Source organism: Onychomys torridus, chromosome 10 (assembly GCF_903995425.1).
Source record: "Onychomys torridus chromosome 10, mOncTor1.1, whole genome shotgun sequence".
Taxonomy (NCBI): domain Eukaryota; kingdom Metazoa; phylum Chordata; class Mammalia; order Rodentia; family Cricetidae; genus Onychomys; species Onychomys torridus.
The window spans coordinates 39207820-39233503 of NC_050452.1; the positions used below are offsets into that span (position 1 = coordinate 39207820).

Genomic DNA, 25684 nt, shown 5'->3' on the forward strand with positions numbered 1-25684 from the left:
TTTAAATGAATCTGAATTTCACTTGAAATACTTTGATCTGGTCAGTGAATAGAACCCAAGAACATTTATTGAAAAAATTATTTAGTATGCTTAAAATGTTCTCTTATTTGGTGAAATCTTTGCATGTTACAATAAATGTTAAAATGTGCTCACATTTCCAACTGCATTTAATTTAGATTGATTTGAGTGTACTTATACTTTATAACATTTAAAGAAAATATCAGTCTTTGTTTTAGTTTTCTTTGTGTATTTGAGGGCACACATGTTCTAAGGCTGTGTGTGTGTGTGTGTGTGTGTGTGTGTGTGTGTGTGTGTGTGTGTTCTTATGTATTTTTATGAATACTTATGGAAATATTTTGCAAAATGAAATTGACATTTACAAACTCCCTGAAATGCTGTCCTTTATTTAATGCGTCTATCCTCAAACAATCTCATACATTTTCTTCATAGGATTTCTAACTTTGTGTTTTCATTTGTATATTTGGTTCACTAATAGTCACAATTAACTTCTTTGGAGGAAGTATTATTAATCACAAAACCAAAAATGGCAATATATTATATCTGTCAGTGTCCACAATAGAAATATCAATGAGCATATTACTCAAAGTAAGGATCAAACTTACTGGGATCTCACCCACAGACAAGAACTACAGGCAGAGAACTGCAGACTGTTGGGATCCCAGTGATCAGTGCTGTTTCTGGCTGTCCAATCCTGAGTGGTCAACCTTGAAACTGTAGACACACTATCAACAAAATAGATGTATAGCAGGCTTTGTATTTGCATACACACATGCCTACACACACATATATGTGTACATATATGTGTGTGTATGTAACAACAGTAACCAAGGACACTAAAAGAGTCTATTGTAAATGTATGTTGTGTGTATGGGAGATGTTGAAGAGAGAGTACTTGAGAGGGGCTGGATGGAGGAGAGGAAAGGGGAAAGTGATGTAATTCTATTTCAATTCCAAACATAATTTTTCAAAAAATATCTATATTAGGAATATGAGCAGGACAATGAAACACAAAACATTATTAACTATTAAAAGGTTTATTAGGCATTGGAAGGGCTAAAATAGCACTGAGATCAAAGAAATAGAAAACAACAGAATGCAGAAGCAAAAGCAATTTGAAACAAGGAATGAAGGAGGACACTTAGGGATCTGTCGTTGGTATGTAAAATGAAAAGAAAATTTCTTAGATATTCCAATAAAAAATTATGTGCAAAAAAAAAAAAAGAAAGAAAGAAAGGAAAAAAAAAAAAAGAATTCACTTGTCCAAGGCAGTGAGCTCAGATTTTAGTGAAGAACGTTCAGCAACTTCATGTAACCAAAGCTGCAGCTGGGGAAGAAATGTATGAGGGGATGTGTGTTTCCTAGGACTACCTTTCCTGATGACTGAAAACTCATAGCATGCCAGTCCTAGAAGCTTTGCCCGAGAGGAACCACTAAAGGACAGGGAGAAAAGCTTCTTCCTCTTGAAATGCATTGGAGTGTCCCTCCAGATACCTCACCTGACTAGACCTGATACCACATAGCTAAGAAGGGAAATGCTGACATACTCCCTCTTCTAATACAATTCAGGGAAAGGGGGTAGGTTTGTAGGTGAGACAAAAAATATGGAGCACTGGAACACATAATAAAATAAGATAGAAAGATGATTTAGAGTGAGGGACAAGAGATAGCTTGATCACTGAGAAGCTTCTATACTTGCCTAGATCTAGGGAAGATGCATGAAATTAGAGAAAATTTATTTTGAAATCATATGTATACATATACATACACATGTCCATGTCTATCTATATCTATATATAAATATATTAAACATACATAGAAGTAATATAGCTCACATTAACACACAAACTCACATTCCAAGTTTGCTAGAGGAGATTAATCTGATGTAAAATTTGGAAATATTGTCAATATAATATGCATACATGAAATTCTCAAAAAAAATAATTCAAAAACCAAGAAGCAATTGAAATATAAAAAGAAAATTCTCATCAACTTTGTGATGAGAAATGACTTGGCTCTCATGAGGACAAGATGAAATGTTTCATTACTGATTGATACTTATTTTGCAGATAAATTATAAAAATAATGAGGGCAAGTTTAGACTTTTGTTTAGTGAAGATTTGAGGTAATCTTAACAGACTTGCCCCAAAAGGGAAGGAATAACACATACATTCTATTACCTATAAGTAAAAGAGTTTATGAGGGCGTATGGTTCATGTCTCCTAGAAGCAATTTGTTAATAAGAACAAATAAGGAAGACATTTTACTTCCCTTTTAGTGGTGTACCTGCAATTCTTTCAGTGAGCTACATAATCTGTAGCAAAAACTAAACCCTTAAGTTCTCCTGTTCAGGTAAATGACGTAGATTTGTTCTGACATTAGCTTGAGAGGAAATAGCAGCCTAGCACAAGAATTAAGAACCAAATAAAAAACACCCATGCACGCATACACATAATACATATGTACATGGACATATAGACACATGCTCACACTTGACTATCAAAATCTCATTAACAAGCGTAATTGCCCAAAGAGAGTTGTGAATTTGAATTGTAGTTACTGATTCTAATTACAGTGTCTGCAGTTAAGTTAAAAATCTTTAATTTCAGTATTAAAAAAATAATGAGTAAGAAGGTAATTAAGCTTTAGAAAGTCCTGGTAGGTAACAATGGACAAAGTTTTCAGTAGGTGTGCACACTACAGCAATTTCTTCCACACCTGACCCACCCCTATGAGTTTGTATATAAAGAAATATGTCCTTTTTATAGAAGACATAGAAATGTCTTCTTTTGTATTTGTGAACATTTCATTGCATATGTATGTTTTTCTACAGTAACAGTACAGCTACAAATATTGCACTCATGCCTGTAAAAAGATCCACAGTTCAAGCAGTTGCTCCTTGCTCTGTGGTAGTGCTATAGCTTGAGCACTGGAAACTTTAAGTAGAATTGTTTGTTCTCATCCTCAGTATTACTAACAAATTAGGCAGATAGGTAAATGTGACATTGATGTATTAATTACATTGAGCTACTTGGGTCATACTTTTCTCCCTCTCTGTAAATACAAAACACATTATCTCAGAAATCTAAGAAGCCAATGCAATGTTGTGTAGTTCAGAAGTACAGAGAGCTGTAAGATAGTTGTGTAAGTGAAAAATTCACATGGGACTTCCTTGTTATCCTTCCTCACTCACACTGCCATTTGTCAATGTAGTTGGTTTAGGGAACTTGACATGCGATGTATATCAGAAGTGAAGTAATGATGTTTGCCCATTTTAAAATTTGTATTTAAAAATTAGTTCCAGAGGCTGGGTGGTGGTGGTGCACACCTTTAATCCCAGCACTCCAGAGGCAGAGCCAGGTGGATCTCTGTGAGTTCAAGGCCAGCCTGGACTACCAAGTGAGTTCCAGGAAAAGGCGCAAAGCTACACAGAGAAACCTTTTCTCAAAAAACAAAACAACAACAACAAACAAAAAACAACAAACAAAAAAAATTAGTTCCAGGCTAATTATTGAGCCATTGGAATGTGGAGGTTAGACCAGAAGGCTACTTTCACACATCAGATGTTTTCAAGCCCCACACAAGAATGTGCAAAAAAGTTTCACAAAATGAGATTGATAAATGATATTAGGATATGCTGAAGATTGTTAACTATTTGTCTTCTGGTTCTTCTAAAAAGGGATGTGTATTAGGTAAAAAGTATAATACATCTGTAGACTTAGATTCTGTATGGTCCTCTGATCCTGTAGTAGGTATCAGATGATGGGGGAAGGAAAAATGAGCTAGAGAGAGACTGTTTCAGGCAAGATGTGACTGTCAACTAGGTTGGGACAGTAGTGCTAAAGGAGAAACATGCCAGTTATTTAAAACAAATCTATGTATGAATCTGATGACTTGTTGACCTATTGGACACAGAAGATGAATGAAGAAAAAATTAAGAGTGAAGGTTTGGGGACTAGGTAACATTTCCAGAAAAGAGGATAAGTGAAGAGCCCACCCATTATCTTTCTGGGGGCAGGGAGAGTTGTGTAAATTAGGAACATCAGTATTAAATGTCCTGGTTTCCTAGAGACAGAGTGACATTTCTCAACCGCCACATTCTGTTGTAAAATTATAACTAAACAGTTATGATTTCTTAAATTAGGGTGTTTTTAAACTAAACTTTGCATGGACTGGGGAGATGGATCATTAATTAAGAGTGCTTATTGCTCTTGCAGAAGACTCGAGTTTGATTCCCAGCACTCATGTTGAGCCAGAAAACCCCAGCTCCAGGGAATCTGACACCTTCTTCTGGTCTCTGCAAGAATTTATAGACCGGTGGCAGATACACAAACACACAGAGACAAAGATGCATAGGACACACATAGACATTTGAATACAAAATGTCCATCTTTACAGTAAAACTGGAGTCTAAACTGAGGGAAGAGAAGGACTTCCACTCTAGTCCTCGTCACTCCCCACTTCCTGATGTGGGTGCAGTACCCCAGGCTGCTTCCTGCTCCTTCTGAGGGACTTTCCCCTTTTTGTGGGCTTTACCCTGTGGCTGTGGGTCAAAATAAACCCGTCTTTCTAAACACAAATAAGTGAATAGAAATTCAGAGACCAAATGCTTGATTCCTAGGCTGCAAGTCTGGAGGTGTCTTTCTTTTTAGGCAGGTAATCCAGAACTTGAATGTGTAGATTCAGAAGAATAAATCTCATCCATTGCTGTCAACACCCCTACATTTCCCATGCCATACCTTACAGACAGCCTGGCAGACAAGAGATGATCTCAGATTCCAGGGTGGGATTCCACGAGTAGCAACAACAAGAAGATGTGGCTTAAAGAATATCCGTAGAGGAACGTATTGCAAAAGTAGTGAGATGAAAACTATCGCCTTTCCTATGGCAAAAGCTGAGGGGAAAAATGCTTAACTATGTCATTAGATTAAGAACAAGGAGGTGTTTCCTGATGGTAGCAAAAGCAGCCAGATTGCAGTGGGTGGAGGCATGTGGGAAGTGAGAACGTGGAGAAAGAGTGGAGGCAAGGTTTTTAAGCAGCATGGCTGAGAAGGAGGTGCTGCAGAGGGCAGCCGTTCTAAGGCATTATACCTCTTAGTGAGGCTTTTATTTTTAAAGATGGCATTGAACTTCTCACTCTTCTCCGAGCATGCCATTATCACTAACAGCTTGCTGCCCTTGTACATAATTCCTCCCATACTTGTTATACTGATCTACTGCTTTGCCAACTGGATTTTTTTTTTTTTATGTCGTCAAGGCTACGCTCAAATTTAATTTCCTCTAGTGCTTTTTTTGCTGTCTTTCAAATAGTAAATCTTTCCTTGTACTTCACTTTGTAGTTTTCTTACGTGTGTGTGTGTGTGTGTGTGTGTGTGTGTGTGTGTGTGTGTGTGTGTTATGAGTGTGGGTGACTTTGTATCCTGGAATGTAAAGATCATTGTCTTGGCATAGTTGTGTTTATATAATTTGATAGAATTAATAGGCAGATAATGTGCTCCTGACGAAGTTGGGACCAGAGGTATGTAAATATAACTAGGGTCTGTCCTCAAATTAATCACAGTAAAATGAGGGAGGGTGCTAAAACTAACTAACTTTAAAAGATCATGATAATGGTTTTTATCAAAATATTTATAAATGAACATGGTAGTGAAGGGATTATGGAGGAAACATCTAGAATTCTCAATGGTGTATAGGAAAGAAAATTTAGCTGAGGAGGGCAAAAAGTCCTCTAGTGAAAGAATGAATAATCCTTTAGCACAAACTGATAGTGAAATGTAAAGTTCTCGACCACTAGAGCTGCAAATATTCAGGAGAGCTGGCCTGGGAAAGTACTCATAGTCTGGCTAGGAAGGCTGCTGTAGCTAAGTGAGCCCCAGAGCTGTGTTCTTGTAGTATCCTTGAAACCTCTGGTTCCTATAATACTCCCTCCCTTTCTTCAGCACGATTCCCTGAGCTCCTCCTAATTGTTGCCTGTGGGTTTCTGCATCTGCTCTGAGCACTTACTGGATAAAGCCTCCCTGATGACAATTATGCTAGGCTCCAGTCTGATATGAGTACAGCAGAATACCATTAGGTATCATATCATTGACTTTCGTTTGGTTCTATCCTACATTTCTGGGCTATTCAGTCTCTGGTTACTGACCCTCTATGCAGTGTCAGATATGGGCGCTCTCTTTCAGCATTGGAGCAGTCATTGGTTGACCACTCACAAATTCTGTGCCACCTTTACCAAAATACATCTTACAGGCAGGACAAATTATAGTTCAAAAGTTTTGTGGTTAGGTTGGTATCCAAGTCCTTCCAATGGAAAGCTTGCCTAGTTAGAAATGATAACCAGTTCAAGCTCCATCTCTCCCATTCCTAGAGTCTTTGCTAGGATTACTCTTGTAGATTCCATGGAGTTTCCATTACAATAGCTCTCTACTTCATTCCCAAAATGGCCTGCAATTCCAGGGTCTCTCTGAGCATTCTCTCCCTCCATCCCTTCCTGCCCATTCATCTGGTGCTTCTATTGTATCTTCAATGCCCAAGTTTCTTTCATATCCCATCTCTTATATTCTGTTGGTGATGCCTCCATCACTAGTTCCCATTTAGCTTACTTAGATTTTCCATTTCTAGAATGCCCTCAGTGTGTATATGCCTTATTGATTCTATTTCCTTGGCCTTGAGCAGTTCTATTTGTTTCCTTCCACTGTTTGTTTCTTCTTGGCTACCTTTAAGGGAGGTATTCATTTCCTCCACAGGTTTGTATCTTTTTGGCTTTCTTTGAGGTATTCATTTCCTCCAATTGTGGTGTGTGTGTGTGTGTGTGTGTGTGTGTGTGTGTGTGTGTTCTTGCATTTCTTTAAGGGATTTATTCATTTCCACTTTAAGTGACTCTATCATCCTCCTAAAGTTGGTTTTAAGTTCATTTTCTTGTGTCTCAGCTGTGCTGGCATATTCATGCTTGATATAGTGGGATAGCTGGGCTCTGGTGCTGATATATTGCCTTGGCTGTTGTGGATTATGTTCTTACACTGGCTTGTAGGCATCTAGGTTTGGTATGATTAGGTCTAGGTGCTGATTACTGAGTATGTCTTTGTTGGATAGGTGTTTTGTTCCTTGGTTTGTTTCCTCTTTGGTCTTCTGGTCTTTGTGGTCTGGATTTCTGGCAGCCTGCCTGACTTCTGGGCCAGCAGGATATTTCCTTCCAAGTTGGAGGCTGGACTTCTGGCTGTTAGCTTGGCCTTTGTTACAGCAGTAGGTCTTTCTTCAAGTTGGCTGGGTGGTGGGGTGTGGGGGTGAGAGTTAGGACATAATGATGATGAAGGGATTGGGAATCGGGGATAGTATGGGAGTGGAGCCTCTGAGAGAGTGGAGGAAGTCCATGAGGAAATCTATCTGAAGTTTTAATGGCAGATCTGGTCTCTAGTCCAGCAGTAAGTCTGCCTGAGTTTACTTATCTGTTCCTCTGGCTGGTGTGGTCTACCTTTCTGGCTGGTGTGGCCTGCACTTGTTCTTCAGATTCCTGTGGTTTATACCTGTTCTTCTGACTTGCATGGCCTGCACTAGATTAATGGGTTTCTGCACAAGCTGGGGCAGGGACACAGCAATGGGGATAGGCGCTCAGCTGATTTTGTCCATACAATCAATGTCATTTGTATTATAGACACCTTTTCTATAAATATTGGGCATTCATGGGACTTCTCTTATTTTTTTTTAATTGCAAAATTAATGTAAACTATAAATGGCTGATTATCTAACAGCATTTTGCTGTGGCATCTATACAGCCCCTAGCCCTTGGCCATTTATTGCTACTTTTCAGTCTACAGTTTTACTGTTTTGAAACAATGGATAACACCTTAAAGGAGATCTGTGCCAGTGTGCCTTTCCTGATATCCAACTCTTTCCCAGAGACTTTCCCATACATTATTTCCCTTCATCTTTCTAAGAATTTTGGCAGGTTGGTTCTATCATTATCACACTTCCCAAAATTCAAATGAAATAAAAACAGATTAGATAATCTGTTCACCAGAAATTTCCCTGATCTCCCTAATTCAAGAAGCAATTCTTAACATACATTCTGTATTATGTACCACTATTTTAACTTTTGATCTTGTAATTGAGTTTGTTTTGTGAGTGCAAAGAAGATAGTTTTTCTTTTTTCTTTTTCTATTTTCGAGACAGGGTTTCTCTGTGTAGTTTTGGTGCCTGTCTTGGATCTCACTCTGTAGACCATGCTGGCCTTGAACTCACAGATATCTGCCTGGCTTTGCCTCCTGAGTGCTGGGATTAAAGGTGTGCACCACCACCACCACCACCACCACCACCACCACCACCACCCGGCTGATATTTTTTCTTGATGCATATACTTACAGTTTCTTTGTGGGGGACTCAATCCTGTTTTCCACATGGCTGTACTAATTTTCACCCTCACCATTACTATGTAAGAAAAGGCTCCTCTTCTTTATAACTAAGCCAACATTGAACTGTTATCTTTTTTATTCCCTTTTTTACATAAGTAAAATCATATATCTTTGTAATTTTCATTTTCCAGAGTGATATCAAATCAATTTTGATATACGTGTAAGCTATTTTTAATGTTTTATTTAAAAAATTCAAAATTTAGGATATTTAGTCATTTATTTAAATTGTATTGTTGTTCTGTTACTGAGTTATGTTTCTGTCAACCTATACGTGGTATTTTCAACTTTTTAAATGTGGTTTTAGTTTCCTTTGGTTAGCTTTGCTTTTGCTACACACATTCTTAAATATTTGATAATAAAGGAAATCCCTAAGAAGACCACTCTCCAACAATTGTTTTATTTATCTAGAAACTTTGTAATTTCAGATTTTCTGTTCAGATCTGACATCTCTTTTGAGTTCACTTTTATGTTGTGTAGAAGAGAAGGACCCATTTCATTTTTGTGAACTAGGATTCCCAGTTTCCCTAACACTAATAAGCAAAACATATGAAAGAGACATTCTATTGAGAGGTAATAACACTCAACTCTCAGAAATTATTCCTGCAACTTCCCATAATCCATTAATTTTCCATATCTGTGACCATTGGCTCCTTATTGGTCTATGAAAAGGGGGTATTTCACTGTGATATCCTGACTCACAGGGGTGTGTGTATATATGACATAATGAAAATATCATAATATTTTGAAGCATAGGGTTTGAACTGAAATTTAGAATTTTAGGAATTTTAATTTTGATGCTGAAACATTTCTCATCAACTGATAGAGATAATTTGAATATTTAATAAAGTAATTGCAAATTTTAAATGACATAAATTATTTCAGAATGATTTGCTGTCCCTGCATTATAGTGATAAGTGATTTGAATACTTTTTTGGGGGGGGAGGGGTACAGGGTTTCTCTGTGTAGCTTTGAGCCTTTCCTGGAACTCACTTTGTACCCAGGCTGGTCTCGAAATCACAGAGATCCACCTGGCTCTGCCTCCGGAGTGCTGGGATTAAAGGTGTGTGCCACCAGGGCCCGGCTTGAATACTTTTGTTAGGTATGCTTTAAAAATATACTGTAAGAATATAACTCTACTGTATCACTCTCACATTAATTATTTAAATTTCCTGACCATTAACTGCAAAGGGAAAGCTCAATATTTCATCTCTACATTGTTAAAATAGGTGCATTGTTTTTCGAGTTTCTGTTTGATTGAATGTGTTTGTGTGCAAGGCTTTACAATCTTTTATTTCCCTCCTTTTTAAATTTATTATATTTGTATTTTAATTTTACACATCAGCCATGCGTTCCCCTGTCCTCCCCGCTCCCACCCCTGCCCTCACCTTCCTCCCAGCCCATCCCCTCCATTCCCATCTCCTCCAGGGCCAAGACTCCCCTGGGGATTCAATTCAACCTGGTGGATTCAGTACAGGCAGGTCCAGTCCCCTCCTTCCAGGCTGAGCAAAGTGTCCCCAACTGGATCAGGCCCTCTGGATAAGTGAGACAATTGAACAGCTTGAACTGTTTGGGAGGCACCCAGGCAGTGGTTCCCGGACCTGTCCTTAGTGCATGAGCTGGCTCTTTGGAACCTTGGGCTTACACAGGGCTCTGCAATCTTATACCAATTGGTTTTATTGATATTCTGTTGATCTTAAGTTCCTACCATTTGATATGTTTGTGATATTAATACTTTAATTCTGTTGGTTAACTCCCTTCAAATACAAACTCATGAGTCTGAGCCTAAATATTCTTGTATATTTCAGGGTTTTTTTCAGTTATTATATATCTCCTTTATAAACCACATTTCCCTTGATTGTAGGACAAATAACAATGATTGCAATTTACTCAGAAGAAGCTAGCCTTTATTAGCAAAAGAAGGGGAATAATGAAATAACTTTATTATTTTAAATAAACTTACTAGTTTCCATTAAATGAGAAATCATTCAGGGATCAGTCATACAATTTGGTTATGTTTTAGGGAGTAGATATAATTTTTCAGAAATTGTCTATGAGCATTGACTTATATTTAATGCAATTCAGCACTAAAGAATATGCTATCTTTGCTAAGTTAATATGTCCTTGAAATTGTATTTATGTAGCAGGCTGTGCAGAAGAGAGTGATTTCCTTGTTTGCAGGACAAATTATGGAAACAACACTACAGAAGTTTGCTGTGTAAATGGAGAATCTTAGTGTTTTTAGAAATATTGCATGTATATAGCATATCTGTTTGAGTTCTACCCATAAAAAGCTTAGAAAGAGGATATTTATTTAATCTATCTATTATCACATCAAAAAATGACGAAGTTTTTTTTCAGTAAGGATTTCCCCCTAAGACCTGAGCTGTATGGACCGTCAGTTCTGCATCATTACTCAACCATCAGTTACATTTCTCTTTTATTTCAGTTGTAGATGTGCTAAAAATGTGTATGTTCTTTTTGTTTCCTTTCTCCTGAACTGTGCTTTTGTTGTGCACTCTCAACAGTGGCTGCTGGATCCTGAATTGTGATGCGCATTTGTAACACCTATCCACTAATTTTAGATGTTTGTTTTCACATTCCAGATGCTTAGACTTTAAAATGACTTACTACTTGCAATGGTTTTGTTTTGTTTTTTCATTAGATAGTGTTTAAAAGTAAGCTTAACATTAAATATAGTATATATAGACCTTTATTTTGAATAGCATCATTGATAATTATTAGAAATATACACTTACAAATTTTAGAGCTAATTTATCATTTTATGTGTCCAATGAAGGCACAGTATGGCATATATTTCTATTTTCTACTTGATTTATGCAATTTATTAATATTTCATTTTACTGTGTCATAATTTTAGTTTTTTAAGAACATTTTCCCCGCTTAATTCAAGTTAGTTTAATCAAAACTCATCTAACATGGCACTCTCACAGTCTACAGAAAGGGGACACACTACTTAATCATTCTCAGTTATATTCTCTATGGATGAACTTATAAACACAATCAGAATATGTTAATTGGTACAGGAAGACTGCCAGTTTTGTCTTACATAAAATACACTATGCTTTATGTTTGGCAAAGATTTATATAAATCTTTATATAAAGATTTATATATAGCTTTATAAAAACTATATATATATATATATAACTTTATATCTAAATGTATAGAGAGATATTGATACTTTGTAAGAATGAAAATTCTAATTTTCATACAACATATAAATGATATGCTCATTACAATTCATATGCCACCATTCTAAGTGGATTATCCTCCTTCTGCTTACAGAATTGCTTTTTATTTAGATAGAGTTCATTTACTTAAGTTACACATACCTAATTATAATCTGATGTATCTCTAAGCTTAGATAATGTAAATTTCATTTAGGTTTCAGATGTGCTCAAATTATTCATGGAATAGCATCCTTTTAGTATTCTCCATATAAAGTTAGTGTCTTCTGTAATGGAGATTGAATCCTGGCCCCAGCTTTTCACATATGTTTGTGTCTTTCACACTTAACTGTACATACAGTCATCCCCCAAAGAGAAGAGTCATCTCTAACCCTACTTGTAAGCCAACTCAAGTGGGTACTTATTTCTTTTGGGAAACATTTCATGAGCTCATGAGCAATGTGTGTGTGTGTGTGTGTGTGTGTGTGTGTGTGTGTGTGTGTGTGTGCTTGTCATTGTTCTGATTCTTGAAGGAGGATGAGGAATAGTGAAACACTTGAAGCTAAGCTGAGCTACTTCTGTGTTCCTATGGGATGGTAGTCTTGTGAGTGATTATCTGATCCACAAAGGCAGACCCACCTAAGATCAAGCTGAGCCCAGGATAGATAAACCACACTGCTTCATGATTGTGGCACCTATAACAAATGGCTTTTCTTTTAAGCTACAGAATTTCCTCTACTCTCTAATCCTAAGAGTTCCTTATTTTTTAATGCTATTTGACATTGTTGATATTTTTGTGTTTCTCAACTCTTCTGGAAGTTTAAATATTCTTTCTATACTTTGAATGCACACACACACACACACACACACACACACACACACACACACCCATATAAATGTGCCTTTTATGATTCCTTTTCTGTAATATTCTTTCTTATTTGTTTTCACCATTCACTCATAAAGACTCTCTCTATATTTTCTCTTCTAGTCTCATCATTTCATGTCTCCATTAAAATAATATAGCATGGGGGCATGCCCAACACTAATGTAAGAATAAATGCAAGTAGACAGTATTATTGTAGATTATAGACATGGCTAGATTCTACAACAAAATCTTTCTCCTGAAATCTTTAGTACATTCTAAAGTCTTGTTAGTCTCATATCAACTGTAATAGGGCTTTAAAAAAAAGGTAAAACATAAATATGGTAAAACAACACATTTATAAATACAAATATCTAGTCATAATATTTCCAATGTAAAACTGAGAAAAAACAAAATGGAAAATACCAAATATTTTTAATCGAACAGTAATGAAATTATTATTTATGTCTTACACATACAGTAAATGGATGTATGAAAAGCCTAAATGTGAAAAGGAGAGGTAGCTCATTTTTACAGCAACATTATGAATACATACGTGATGTTTTATACATCTTTATGTTATTTATTTTAGAGTAGTACATTTTGTCCTGCTGTATAACATAGAATATGCAAAGTGCTTCTATACCTCTGTAAGACACAATCAACATAAAAAGAAACTAATTAAATGAAATGAAGGCACAATTAATAAAATATCAAAGTATTTTAAAAGACTGGTGGAGTTTATTCATTTAAAAATTTACAGACATCTGTAAGGTATTACTCTGAGTCATTTATACTAGTCTTGTAACTAGCACGCATATCATTGTATGGGAGGGTTGAAAAATAATGTTCACAGTAAGATTGTGACATTGACCAACTAGAAATTGAGAAAACATTTAAGGGCAAAGAAAGATGTCTATATTGTGAAATAATATTCTGATATAGTGACTTATGACAATAAAAATGAACCCAAGTGTTATATGGAATATGAATAAATATTGTCAGTTATATAGCTAAGATTGCCATTTATATCAATATTTAAATTCTGATAACATGTAATTTACATTTGTAAGCACATGAATGAAACTGATAAATGCCAAATTCAAGAAAAACTGTTCTTCAAGGATCAGAGGAGCATAACTGAGAATGAATAAACAAAGGAATGAGGTTTGATTATTATTTTAGATAATAGTTACAAGGTGTTTGTTTATAATATTATTAATTAATTAAGTTTTTGAGTACTAGATAGATGAGAAAAGAGAGAGAGAGCTCATGTGCAGGTCAGACCACAATTTGCAAGAATTGATTTGTTGTTTTTAACATGTGAGTTACTGAAGCCTAAATGGCTATTATCTTCCTTGACATCAAGTATCATTTCTCATGGAGTCACCTCACCATCTTTGTAATGTTTTTTTAGATATTTTGTGTCTGGAAGCAAAATAATGTAAAGTACATATGAATGCCCTCATCCTATTCTGGAAAACATGTAATTGGAAGCCAAATTAGCAAACATACACTAGTGATTGACATTTTCTTCCAATATTGTAATGCTTTGTACAGGAGCAAAAAGATTAGCTTCAGTTCGAAGTGATCAAAGAAAAATAACGTTCTCAGTTCAGGCTGAGTTTGTCCTTTGGGGGAAATGGCACGGAATGTGGGCTGTTAACATCGCTTAGAATGTAACAAATTTGCCTGGTGAGAGTAGGTGTAGTGTATTGAATATAAATGGTCCTCATAGACTAATGTGTTTGAAAGCTTGGACCATAGGGAGTGGAACTATCAGGGGCCTTGATGGAGGAAGTGTATCACTGTGGGGGGAAGGCTTTGAGGTTTTGTATGTTCAAGCTATTCCCAGTAGCATACAGTCTCCTTCTGCTGATTGTGGATCAAGAGCAGAACTCTCAGCTTCTTCTCCACTGCCATGTCTGCCTACATGCCACCATGCTTCTTGCCATGACCATGATGAATTAAATCTCTGAAACTGTAGGCTAGCCTCCATTAAATGTTTTCTTTTATAAGATTTTCAGTAGTCATGGTGTCTCTTCATAGAAATAGAAACACAAACTAAGACAGAAGTAGGTGCCAGGGTCTGGGGTATTGCTGTGATAGGCCCGACTGTGCTTTCTTTTTGGAGAAATGTGGATTTTGGAACATTGTATTAGAAAAACAGTGAAATGCTTTAAGCAAGGCTTAATTGGCCATACTGGAATGAACATGGATGACTGTAGTGCTAAAGGTGATTTAAACTGTAGGGTCCTGGCTCAAGAGGTTTCAGAGGTGAAAAATTTTAGTATGTAGCGTAAAGACTCTTCCTGTGAAGAATTTTGGCAAAGAATGTACCTAATTTTTGCCCTTGTCTGAAGAGTCTGACTGAGGATAAAATGAAGCATTTTGAATTACCTGCATTGGCTACCAAAAATCTCAAAACAGCCTAGTATTGCCTCTGTCGTCTCACTGTTAGTGTTCACTCTAATGAAAGTTTATAAAGAAAATGAGCAAGCCAAGAAAGGAAAAATACAAAATGTACAATTTGAGGAGAAAAGGAGCACCTGAAAGTGGAATGGAGTTAATTCATACTTTCAACAGATTAACAAAATGGAAAAAGGGGTGTGATGACCTCTGGACAAGATCCTACCCAGTTAAATTTCCAACTTCTAAAAAGGAATTAAAGAAAATTTTGGAGCTGGGAGTGTTGTTGCAGGCTTTTGATCCCAGCGCTCAGAAGGCAGAGGCTTGGCAAATCTCTAAGTTCAAGGCCAATGAGTTCTAGGACAGTCAAGCTTAGGTACAAAGGAAGCCACCAAAGACAAAAAGCTGGTGAAGATGTAATTGTATGAGGGGGCATGTTCTAACCTCAGCAAGCAGCAGAACTCAGCAGCTTTGGCCATGTGTTTCTGGTTTTAGAAGTAAAGATACAAGAAAAAGGTTGTGGAATCTCCCTCTGTGACTAAGGAGAGCCACTGAGGCCAGAAATACATCCAGGGTGTCCCTTCATGGAGGCCTGGAAAAGCCATTCTGTGAAGCTGTGAAGATGAAGCCTGGCTTGTTTTAGAGACCCCAAGATGATGGAGATGCTGAAATTGTGGTATACCTGCCAAGGAAAGCAGCTAACAAGAAGTGCAACCAGCCCATAAGAAAGAAGTGTGTTTCAGTCAACAGAGTTGAAAGGATTGGATATCTGAAGAGGATTTTGACATCTGACATGGAGATGAAGATGCAGAGTTTGGAGTTTACATAGCTGGTTTTCGGTCTTTCTTTGGTTCAGTATTTCCTCACTTGCTACCTTCCCTATATTTTGGAATATTAATGTATATCTTGTGCCATTATATGTTGGAAATATGTGGATCTTCTTTTTGATTTTTATTTTACAAAGAATATAGTTAAGAAATTAAATTACTCTCATAAGAGACTTTGACTTTTACAGGATTGAGACTATCATAGACTATGAAGACTTTTGAAGTTATACTAAATGCATTTATGCATTATGTTATGGTTAAACACCTATGGGGGCCAGAGAGCAGAATGTGGCAGTTTTAGTGGGAATGGCCCCCATAGACTCATGAGTTCAAATGCTTGGCCAATAGGCTTTATTAGGAGGTATGCCCTTGTTGAAGGAAGAGTGTTACTGTGGGGGTGTACTTTTAGATATTATGTGCTCAAGCTATGCCCAGTGTGGCATATAGTCTCCTGCTGCCTGAGGATCAAGATGCAGAACTCTCAGCTCCTTCTGCAATACCATGTCAGCCTGTATCTGACATGATTCTCACCAAGATGAAATGGACTAAATCTCTGAAACATATGCCAGCCTTAATTAAACTTTTTTTGTTGTTGTTATAAGAGTTGTAGTGGTCATGGTGTCTCTTCATAGCAATAGAAGCCCAAAATAAGACGGTTGGATGTAAAGATACTCTTTTTGTTGGAGAAATTTGATGGGCACTTCTTGGCATGCTATGAATCTAAAGGACCAGCAGTTTTCTTAAACATTGTTTTTAAGCTATCCTTTAACTCTACACTTGAAAACTTTGAATGCTTTATTGTTGGTCTCCAGAATATGATCTCCACAACAATAAGGATATAAAACCTCAGAAACATAAAAAACAAAACAAAACAAAACAAAAAACAAACAAACAAAAAACTTATCTTAATTTTCCAGAAGTGGAAAACTTAAGTTTGAAGCTTTATGCAAAAGTTTTAAATTTCTTCAATTTTCCTTCAAAAATAAATGTCACATGTTTAGGAATTTCAGGTAATTCTAATGGAAAGGAATACTTGCATGCATGCTTATTATAAAGCAAACACATTTCTTTTAATTTAGCTTTTCTATTTCCATTTAAATGAAATTCCACATTAAAAAGTGATTATCTAGGCCATAGAGAGTGTCGGTAAGATTGTATTATATAATTTTCCCTTGGATATTAGGGTCATAGCTCAGAGCCACTGTTCATCTCCTGTTGCTGTTGGGACCTCTGAGTGATATTCATCATCATCTCCCAGACATTTTGATGGATCATTAAATGAATTTGTGTTGATTTATACTTGTTGAAAGGGTAGATTTTTGCAATATGAACTTTGTCTTTTAATATAATAAAACATTATTTAAGTAAAGTTGTTTCTTCCTAAGATGCCTATTTTCAAGCATATGATGATTTGATGATTTGGTTTTATATACAATAGATTGCTTCTGAGTTTCCAATTTCAGATGTATATTAGAACATTCCCATTACTTATGAGTGTTTGTACAAATATATAGTCAGTAATGAAAACTGGTATCCAACAGATTATTAGTAATAGTAATCACCATTATAAGTGTACATATCATCTGGAGTATGTGTGTGTGTATGAGAGAGAGAGAGAGAGAGAGAGAGAGAGAGAGAGAGAGAGAGAGAGAATATGCCATAAGGAAAAAGGGAAGTGGGAAAGTGAGTGAAAAGCAGAGTCCAGCTAAACTGAAATATTGAAAACTGATAGCATAGGAATCATGAGCTGGTGTATATGACTATGTTAAAACATGCTTCATGTGATCATTATTTGAAAAATTCATAACTGATGTAACAAAGTTTTTTGAAGTAATCATTTACTATGTTTTTGAATTCATCATTCACTAACACATACTTGGCTAAAATTATGATGCATCACCATTTGTTAAGAATAGGAGAAAAACAAAACAGTATTTAACAACTCCACTGTCAACAGAAAGTGATGGCTCCTGCAGATCTGACAATACATTTAAAAGGTGTTTCTTACTTATTTATTTATTTTTTGCTTATTTACTTATTCTTCTGGAAAGCTTCCTGCTCAGTTATTCTTGGAATAACATAAAACAACTCATATAGACCTGCCCACGCATATACCATCAGGTAGCATCTTAGTGCACTAAGTAATGCAGTTACTTTAAGAGCGTGTTCAACTGACAGGGGAAATACAAAGTAAATTTGTTCCCTTCTTTTACAAGATTGTGTACCTAATTATGCAAATTCACATACTCTTCCCCATTGTAATAGGAAACATTTCTTGATAACCTAAAGGACTAATAATCTGATATCTTTATTTCTCTCAATATAGCTGTCTGTAAACTTGTCAGAATACAGTCTTTCTTGAGTTTTATAGTGTGTTATTATTTCTAAAATGCTTACTGTTTTTTAAAGGAATTGTCATTTTGTATTTTAGGAATACACCATAGATGTGTTCTTTCGACAAAAATGGAAAGATGAGCGTTTAAAATTTAAAGGTCCTATGAATATCCTTCGACTTAACAATTTAATGGCTAGCAAAATCTGGACTCCAGATACCTTCTTTCACAATGGGAAAAAGTCAGTGGCTCATAACATGACAATGCCCAACAAGCTGCTTCGAATCCAGGATGATGGAACATTGCTATACACCATGAGGTAAGTTGTGATATGATACAAATGACTGTGAAACTATGTATTCAACAGCTAGTCAGGGTACCCTTAAATAGTAGCACAAGTGTAAGATTTTCCTAAAATTATTGAATGTCTCATGTTTTGTTTTATAAAAGTTTGGACATGAAAGTAATTAAGATTAATTTAATTTTTAAGCTTAAATTTCTTCTCCTGGTTATTAAAATTATTTTGTTATGTTCTTCACATTCCATTTTAATTAAAAACACTTTAGTATATGACTAGAAATTTGTTTGTAGAAGCACGTTAATTTACCTTTCCATATCCCATCTTGTAGCCTATCCAATTTTAAATGATTTTTAAGTACATATTTTTATTAATATGTATGTAATGTTTTATAGATAAAAACAATCCATAGTTTTTATGTATTAAGTTGGTTAAATGAAATCATGTATTAGGATTAACCATATAAAATTACTATTTTATGATTAAAAATAATTATGTAATGTCAATTTCATGCAGTTCATGCTTGCTTGAAAATATAGAAATATGTGTAGTTTAGTTGTTGATCATTATAATTATTTTGATATATATATATATTTCTGATTAATATTTTAAAATAAATAAGTTTATGACATGAAAACTCAAAATTATGAACCTAGTAAAATGATGTAGAGTCTAAAGTTAGTGCTTAATGAAGGATTTGAAGAACAAAATGCTGCTATTAGCACTATATGCACACAAACATTTGTTCTATGCATTTAATGTCTTATAACATTACATGACAAGTGAAGTACTAGATGTTAGCAATTAAAGCTGTTTAGGACTGATTTCTAGATGACCATTGCCTACAATGGGTACACTGGGTTATTCTTTCTCCTATTTTTGAATACTACAATACTTAGATGTTACACCCTTAATGATGATATGTTTCAATCATTTGTTCCTAAAGATTAAGGACCAGAGGTTATATAATGTTAAGGAAAGTTACAGAGGGTTCTATTTAAATACTGTGTGACTGTTCATGTGAGAGCTGGCTAATGACCACCTTTTTCACAGCTCAATTAAAACAGAGTTGTCTTTGAGTTCAATTTAGTTCTTATTAATTCACTTTGCTCTTACATGAAATGAAAATAATTAGAAGTATTGTTCATAACAGATTTTCTATGAATATGCTATATTCTATATTATATTCAGATATAGAAAATATATTTTTAATATTCGTAAACTTGTATCCATAATTTAGCCAGGAATTACTGTGAACAAATCTATCTATATTTACCTATAGCTCAATACATATCTACCTATATAAGCACTCATTCAAAAATGGCATGACTTTAAGGAACCATATACTGAAGTATTACATCAACTTTTCTCTATAGTTGATGATATAATGAGAAAAAAGACACCCTTTCCATAATTGAGCTATCAGCATCTTCAGCTAGTAAATATTGATAGTGATTTTAATGGCAAACATTTTTTCAAATACATATATAATTTATTTTTATTGTGTTTAAACCTCTACAAACCTAATATAAAACTCAAATTTTATTAAAAACAGTAACAAGTGATTTGTCTTGACTAGCAAATCCACTTAAACCAAGAGTGGAATTTTGGCTTCTAGGCTTACAGTTCAAGCTGAATGCCCAATGCACTTGGAGGATTTTCCAATGGATGCACACTCATGCCCACTGAAATTTGGAAGCTGTAAGTATAAGGAAAAAAGTATGTTTAAATCAATAATGTCACCAGTAGTCAACATCTCTGTTGGATCATGCAGTATCTTTCCATATTATTGGATGCTTAGTAATTGACCAATAGGATGCACAAGTGAAAGATATGGTTAATGCCCTAAATGAATGTCCTATGGCTCACTCAAGTATTTTCATCCATCTTTGTTTTCAGTTCAAAACATCATTTCTTTTACTACTAATAAGCTCTGTTGTAGAGTCAGTATTATACTTTATTCATATTTTCTCCTTGTGCTACAGTGTTAAACATGTAAAATAGGCTATTTTTGTCAGTTTAAGGTGAATTATATATGACAGCTTCTACTCCTTGTTTCCTATTTGGCTGTTATAAAGGTCAAAGAAAATATGAAACCCGTGCAGTTGTCTGTCTACCATTGACCTCATGGGAGAAGTTATTTTTCTCCTCAAAATATATTTAATGAAGATGACAACACTGGCTGGTTACACGTCAGCATCTTCTGTGCACATAGAATATTTCTAAAAGTTTCTATGCCTCTGGCCATTCTCTAGGTCACTGGGTTCTATCTTATATGTCAGGCAGAAGTATTCACACTATGGAATAATGGAAAGAGCAAAGTAAGATCATCTTTCTGGGCCCACAGGACACTCCAGGCAGGTTCAGGATTAATTCAGCAGTGCAGCTGAGCAGCCTTCTTCTGTCTGAACATGCCTCCTTGCCTGACCTTTTTAGAAACTGTGCTCTTTCTGATATCCCATTTTTGTGCATTCTGAGCAGCTCTTGTCTTTGCTTTTACTTCTGTAAAATAGAAGTTCCTTCCTCTAACCTGATTAAATGTAAGGATGATTGGGTGAGTATGAATGTGTCTTCTCACAGACTACCAACTCAATGAAATAGAATGGTCAGTGAGAGAATGCGGATTCCTCTATTGGTTTGAGGATGGCTGTTTTGTAGAGAGGTTCAAGATTGATTGCTTTGTATATCCTTGTAGCAGGTGTCAGTTCTTAATTTTCTATGAGAGCCTCCTCTTGGCTTAACCACAAGCCTTTCTTCATTGCCATGGGAACCATCATTTCAAAACTGGCATTTCTTCCAATATTATTTAAGATAGTCAGTCATGTTATACAACGTAAACACAGTGTTGAGAAAACCAGAACAGATGCAGTAGAGAGACTCATTTGCATTGCATAAGTGACATTAAAGACAAACTTGAAAAGCTTTGGCACCCAAAAGAATTTATGCAAGATGCAGTAATGATATGGGAAGGACAAGTGTTTTCAGTAGATGAGGTATTGTTACTATGACATCAGATGTCAATGGCAAGATGCCTCAATACTGAAAATGAGATAAATTTGCTTGGAATGGTTTTATTTCAAATTGAAAGCTTCACAGAGAGCAACTACAAAGTAATGGTATGTGGGGCACCTGAGATTTTGATAGTTGGCTCTATCCAGAATGCACATGGTTACACACAAAGTTTCTGTTCCTTATTCTTTTTCTATGCAATTATTACCTATTTTATTTTGCTTTCTTCACATTCATATTCTAACACACAGCACAAGCAGTTTATTCACTCTCTTATTTATCCTTGTGTATATCAAGTGCTTGAGGCATCTGTGCTAGCAGTATGGACAGCAGTGTGATGGGAGAGAACAATCTTAGCATGCTGGCACAGACAAAGTTTGCCAGAAACAACCGTGACATTATCTTGTAGCTATTTCTTCCTCTGTTTTAGAAGTACCACTATTCTAAAATCATTGAATTTCTGGATCTTTACCATCCTCCTCAATTAAAGAAGCATATTTTCTGTATTTGTGCAGTTTAAAATCCATTATCATTTTTCTTGTATCATCTTAAACCTTTATATTTTTATTATTTAATTTGACTTGAAACTTCCTGAATGTAAGTATTGCAGTATTCTGTACATGAGCCCCAAAGAAACTGAAAACTTACATTTTTAGCATAAAAGTTAGTGGTTTAAAATGATCTAGGAATATACTTATTGATTCCTGAGTTTAGGCCAGGGATATGCTTATGTATAATGCAGACTAGCATTCAAACATAGATTGCTTGAATAAATTAAATAAAATCACTCTGTGAGAAATTCTAGTTTCAAAGTGGGATTTATAAAAAAGTTGTAAAACAAGCTGCCATCTCCTTTTATAAACATGTTTTCTTTTATATTATTTTTAATTATGTATATATGTATGTGTGTTTTTGTATGTTTGTTTAGGGTAAGTGCACATGACTGCAGATGCTTACAGAAGCCAAAAGAGGGCATCAGATCACTGGAAGATGGAGTTTCAGGAATTTGTGTGGGTGCTGAGGACCAAACTCTGGTTTTCTGGAGGAGTAATACCTGTCCTTTCCAGCCTTGATTCTCCATTTATACTTTAGTAATCAACATAGTGATGGCCCCCTGGCTCACCTGTGGGTTTGAGCATAAACGAGAGCCTCTGAGCTGCATTGGATTACATTCTGTTTCCTGTCCTCTCACTACTGTAAAAAAAATGTAAAAACAAACTGTAGACTAGTTAATGAAATGCAGCAAATTCTTCTAATAGGCATATAAAGGATCAACCATTTTCTATAATCTGTTCACAGACTATTGTCTGATATGCCTGTTGAATGTAATTTACACAGCTTTGTCATCAGCCTAACAGGAACAAATTGAGAATACTAACAGAAATTAATCAGATAGCTTTTGCTCATCCGTATCTCATAGCTTTTAAAAGAATATCATCATTTTTATAGACTTTCATTTCTAATAGTTATGTCTAATGATAATATGAAAATCTAAGCAACTTTGATTTGATATTTTAAGTTGTACAGCATTGGAAATGCTTTTGTAGAAGGGACCATGGTGTTTACTCATGAGGGAAGCAAAACAAACCACTTGATGAACTATAAATGAGTGCTTAGTTAACTACACTGCTAACTTATTACTTAATATTTTCAGTAGCATCACAAGTGATTATTTAATTGAAATTAGCTAATTGGCAATTTAGACTCTAGAAAAACTAGACTTCACATGTGAAAATATATGAATATTTCTTTATGAAGTTATGTACACACATCTATAAATATATATGTATATCTATACCTATTTTTAGAATCATATTTCAAGTATCATTGAACATAACAATTTATTTGAGGATGCATAAATCCATATATAAATATAAGGAATATTTCACTGCTATTTGTATTTACTAAATTAGTATTACTAAAAAAGCCATATAAAATTGAATATCATTAAAAGATCATACAGCTAATGACAAGCATACATATTAACATCCACTGGGTTGCACCTGATACTTGAATGGAAATCAAAGACTTTAGCTTAAGTCTTTGGTTCAGTAGTAGGACCACTTTGGTACCATGAAACTATGTGCAAAAAAAAATTGTACAGAAAAAAAGAAAGATGATTTCAAGTCTCATGGGGACCTGAAGGCAGATATATTGCTAGAAAAAAAGATGGTCCTGTTTCCTCCCTAATTGAGAATGTCACCACCACCCACCCACATAAACAAACGTACAAAGAAGTTCTTCAAAGGTTGAGAATTATTCCTGTTCTATTTGCAGTTGTGAAGAGACTCTCTGCACAGGGGTGGGGACTCTGCTGTTATAAACAGCACACTTACAGGGACAAAGGAAAGATCTGCATAGAGAATTGCTAATGCCTCAACTCCAGAGGAAGCTCATTTCTGATAAGTTCTTCATCTTTGGTCAAATACATTTCCTTTTTCTGTTAATCCTCAAGTTAACTGGAATGCTATATAACTGTAGTCTATGATGTTGGTATTCATTAACTGACTTATAAATGAATATGTTTGAAAATGAATCTATAATGTGATGGAAGTATACAATATTCTGCTTCATTTTTTATGTCAACAATTAGTTTTCTATCTAATTAAATGCTTTCATTCATGATAACTAATGTCATTATCTTTAAACTAAATAATTTTAGTGTATGGAAAACAATGTATTTTTTATTACAATTTTAATTTCACTGGTGGTCCACATCACAAAATAGTACAATGAAAACATTTCCATGTTCATGATTGGTTCTCCTGATTCTCTTGATCCCTATAATTTTAAAGTTACAAATTCGAAGTACATATTTTCCTCTAAGTCTGTGATCATTAAATGCTCGTCTGTGAGTAAATAGTGATTTTATTAAATCTACAATGGCAGATCTATTGTTCTGTTTGTGTTTTTTATTCAAATGTTTACGATATTTGTTTCTTGTTTCTGACAGATGCATATACAACATCAGAAGTCACTTATATTTGGACTTACAATGCTTCTGACTCTGTTCAGGTTGCTCCTGATGGGTCTAGGTTAAACCAATATGATTTGCTGGGCCAGTCAATTGGGAAAGAGACTATTAAATCCAGCACAGGTTAGTAACATTTTCTAAATATATCTAATGTCCCCCCAAATTAGCAAGTTAAAACAATTAAAAATATGTCAGAAAATTGGAAACATTTTATTTACCCTTGAGCTCTATGGTCTAACACAACAGCACAAATTTCTTGGGAGCTTTTTGAGACATTTCGAACCTTGGACAATTCCTTTACTAAAACAGGTTCTGCAACAAGATTCCAAGGGGACTCATATGTGCATGCAAGTTTCAGAAACCATGTTTAAAAACAACTTACTACACACATACTTAAAAACATTTGTCTTCTCAGATCAGTCAACTTTAGCATTTATCTTCAAAGTAGTGAAAACAATTTCCCTAGTTTTCTTATTTTTTTTTCTCCTATTGTGGATAAATTATGATTATTCAACCCTTGATTTCTGGGAAATTGCCACTGGCCTGCAGGGAAAGCTCCTCTCTTAGGCCGTTCTCAGTAAAGAAAAAGACAGCTGTGCAGACTAATTATCTTACATCTGGCAATAATCAAAACCGTGGGAGAAAAAAAAAAAAAGAAGGTAGGTGTGAGAATTAGACAAAACCTACAGAAGCAAATAACAGCCGGCATATAGAGAGAGAAAGTCGGAATTGGTGGCAGAGTTAAAAGTGAAAAATCTGGGCCAAAAGAGCAGTGCCAGGGATAAGACCAGCTGCCAGCACTTTTGAGATCCAGGAAGGATGGAGTGAAATCAGTTCCTGCAGAAGCATGAGGGTTGTACCAGTAGACACGAGGGGCCCAAGCCAAGCAGATAATCCACTAGCATAGTCTTTAGAATTCTGCTGGGGAGTGGGCATGAGCTAAAGAGAAAAAGGAACACCGTGTCATGGGGGCATAGCAGTGAGGGGTTGTTGATGCTGTGTAATTCTTTTAAAAATACTCGTGTTTTAATGAGACATTTCCAGTTTTCATGAGATGTATGTGATCATTTCTTTCCCTCTATTTTTTTTTAATCAGGAACTACTTTTCTTTCCATTTCCAAATTGTTCTGACTATTGACAGTTATGGGAGCTTAAGGTTCTTAAATTCTCCTTCCAGGTGAATATACTGTAATGACAGCTCATTTCCACTTGAAAAGAAAAATTGGGTATTTTGTGATTCAGACCTATCTGCCTTGTATCATGACTGTCATTCTCTCCCAAGTGTCGTTCTGGCTTAACAGAGAATCTGTGCCTGCAAGAACTGTGTTTGGTGAGTAAATGCCTCCAGTACAGCACATTTTGT

The 25684-nt window shown here is 35.4% G+C and overlaps 1 protein-coding gene across 5 annotated transcripts in view; it reads left to right on the plus strand.

Annotated features, from left to right (window-relative positions):
- Gabra2 (gamma-aminobutyric acid type A receptor subunit alpha2) overlaps positions 1–25684 on the plus strand; it is a 130967-nt gene that overhangs the window by 63071 nt on the left and 42212 nt on the right. For all 5 annotated transcript variants that reach the window (XM_036200811.1, XM_036200813.1, XM_036200816.1 and 2 more), the window contains exons 5-8: positions 18139–18359; positions 19957–20039; positions 24301–24444; positions 25499–25651. In XM_036200811.1, coding sequence (XP_036056704.1) covers positions 18139–18359; positions 19957–20039; positions 24301–24444; positions 25499–25651 — 601 coding nt within the window. The remainder of the gene's footprint in view (positions 1–18138; positions 18360–19956; positions 20040–24300; positions 24445–25498; positions 25652–25684) is intronic.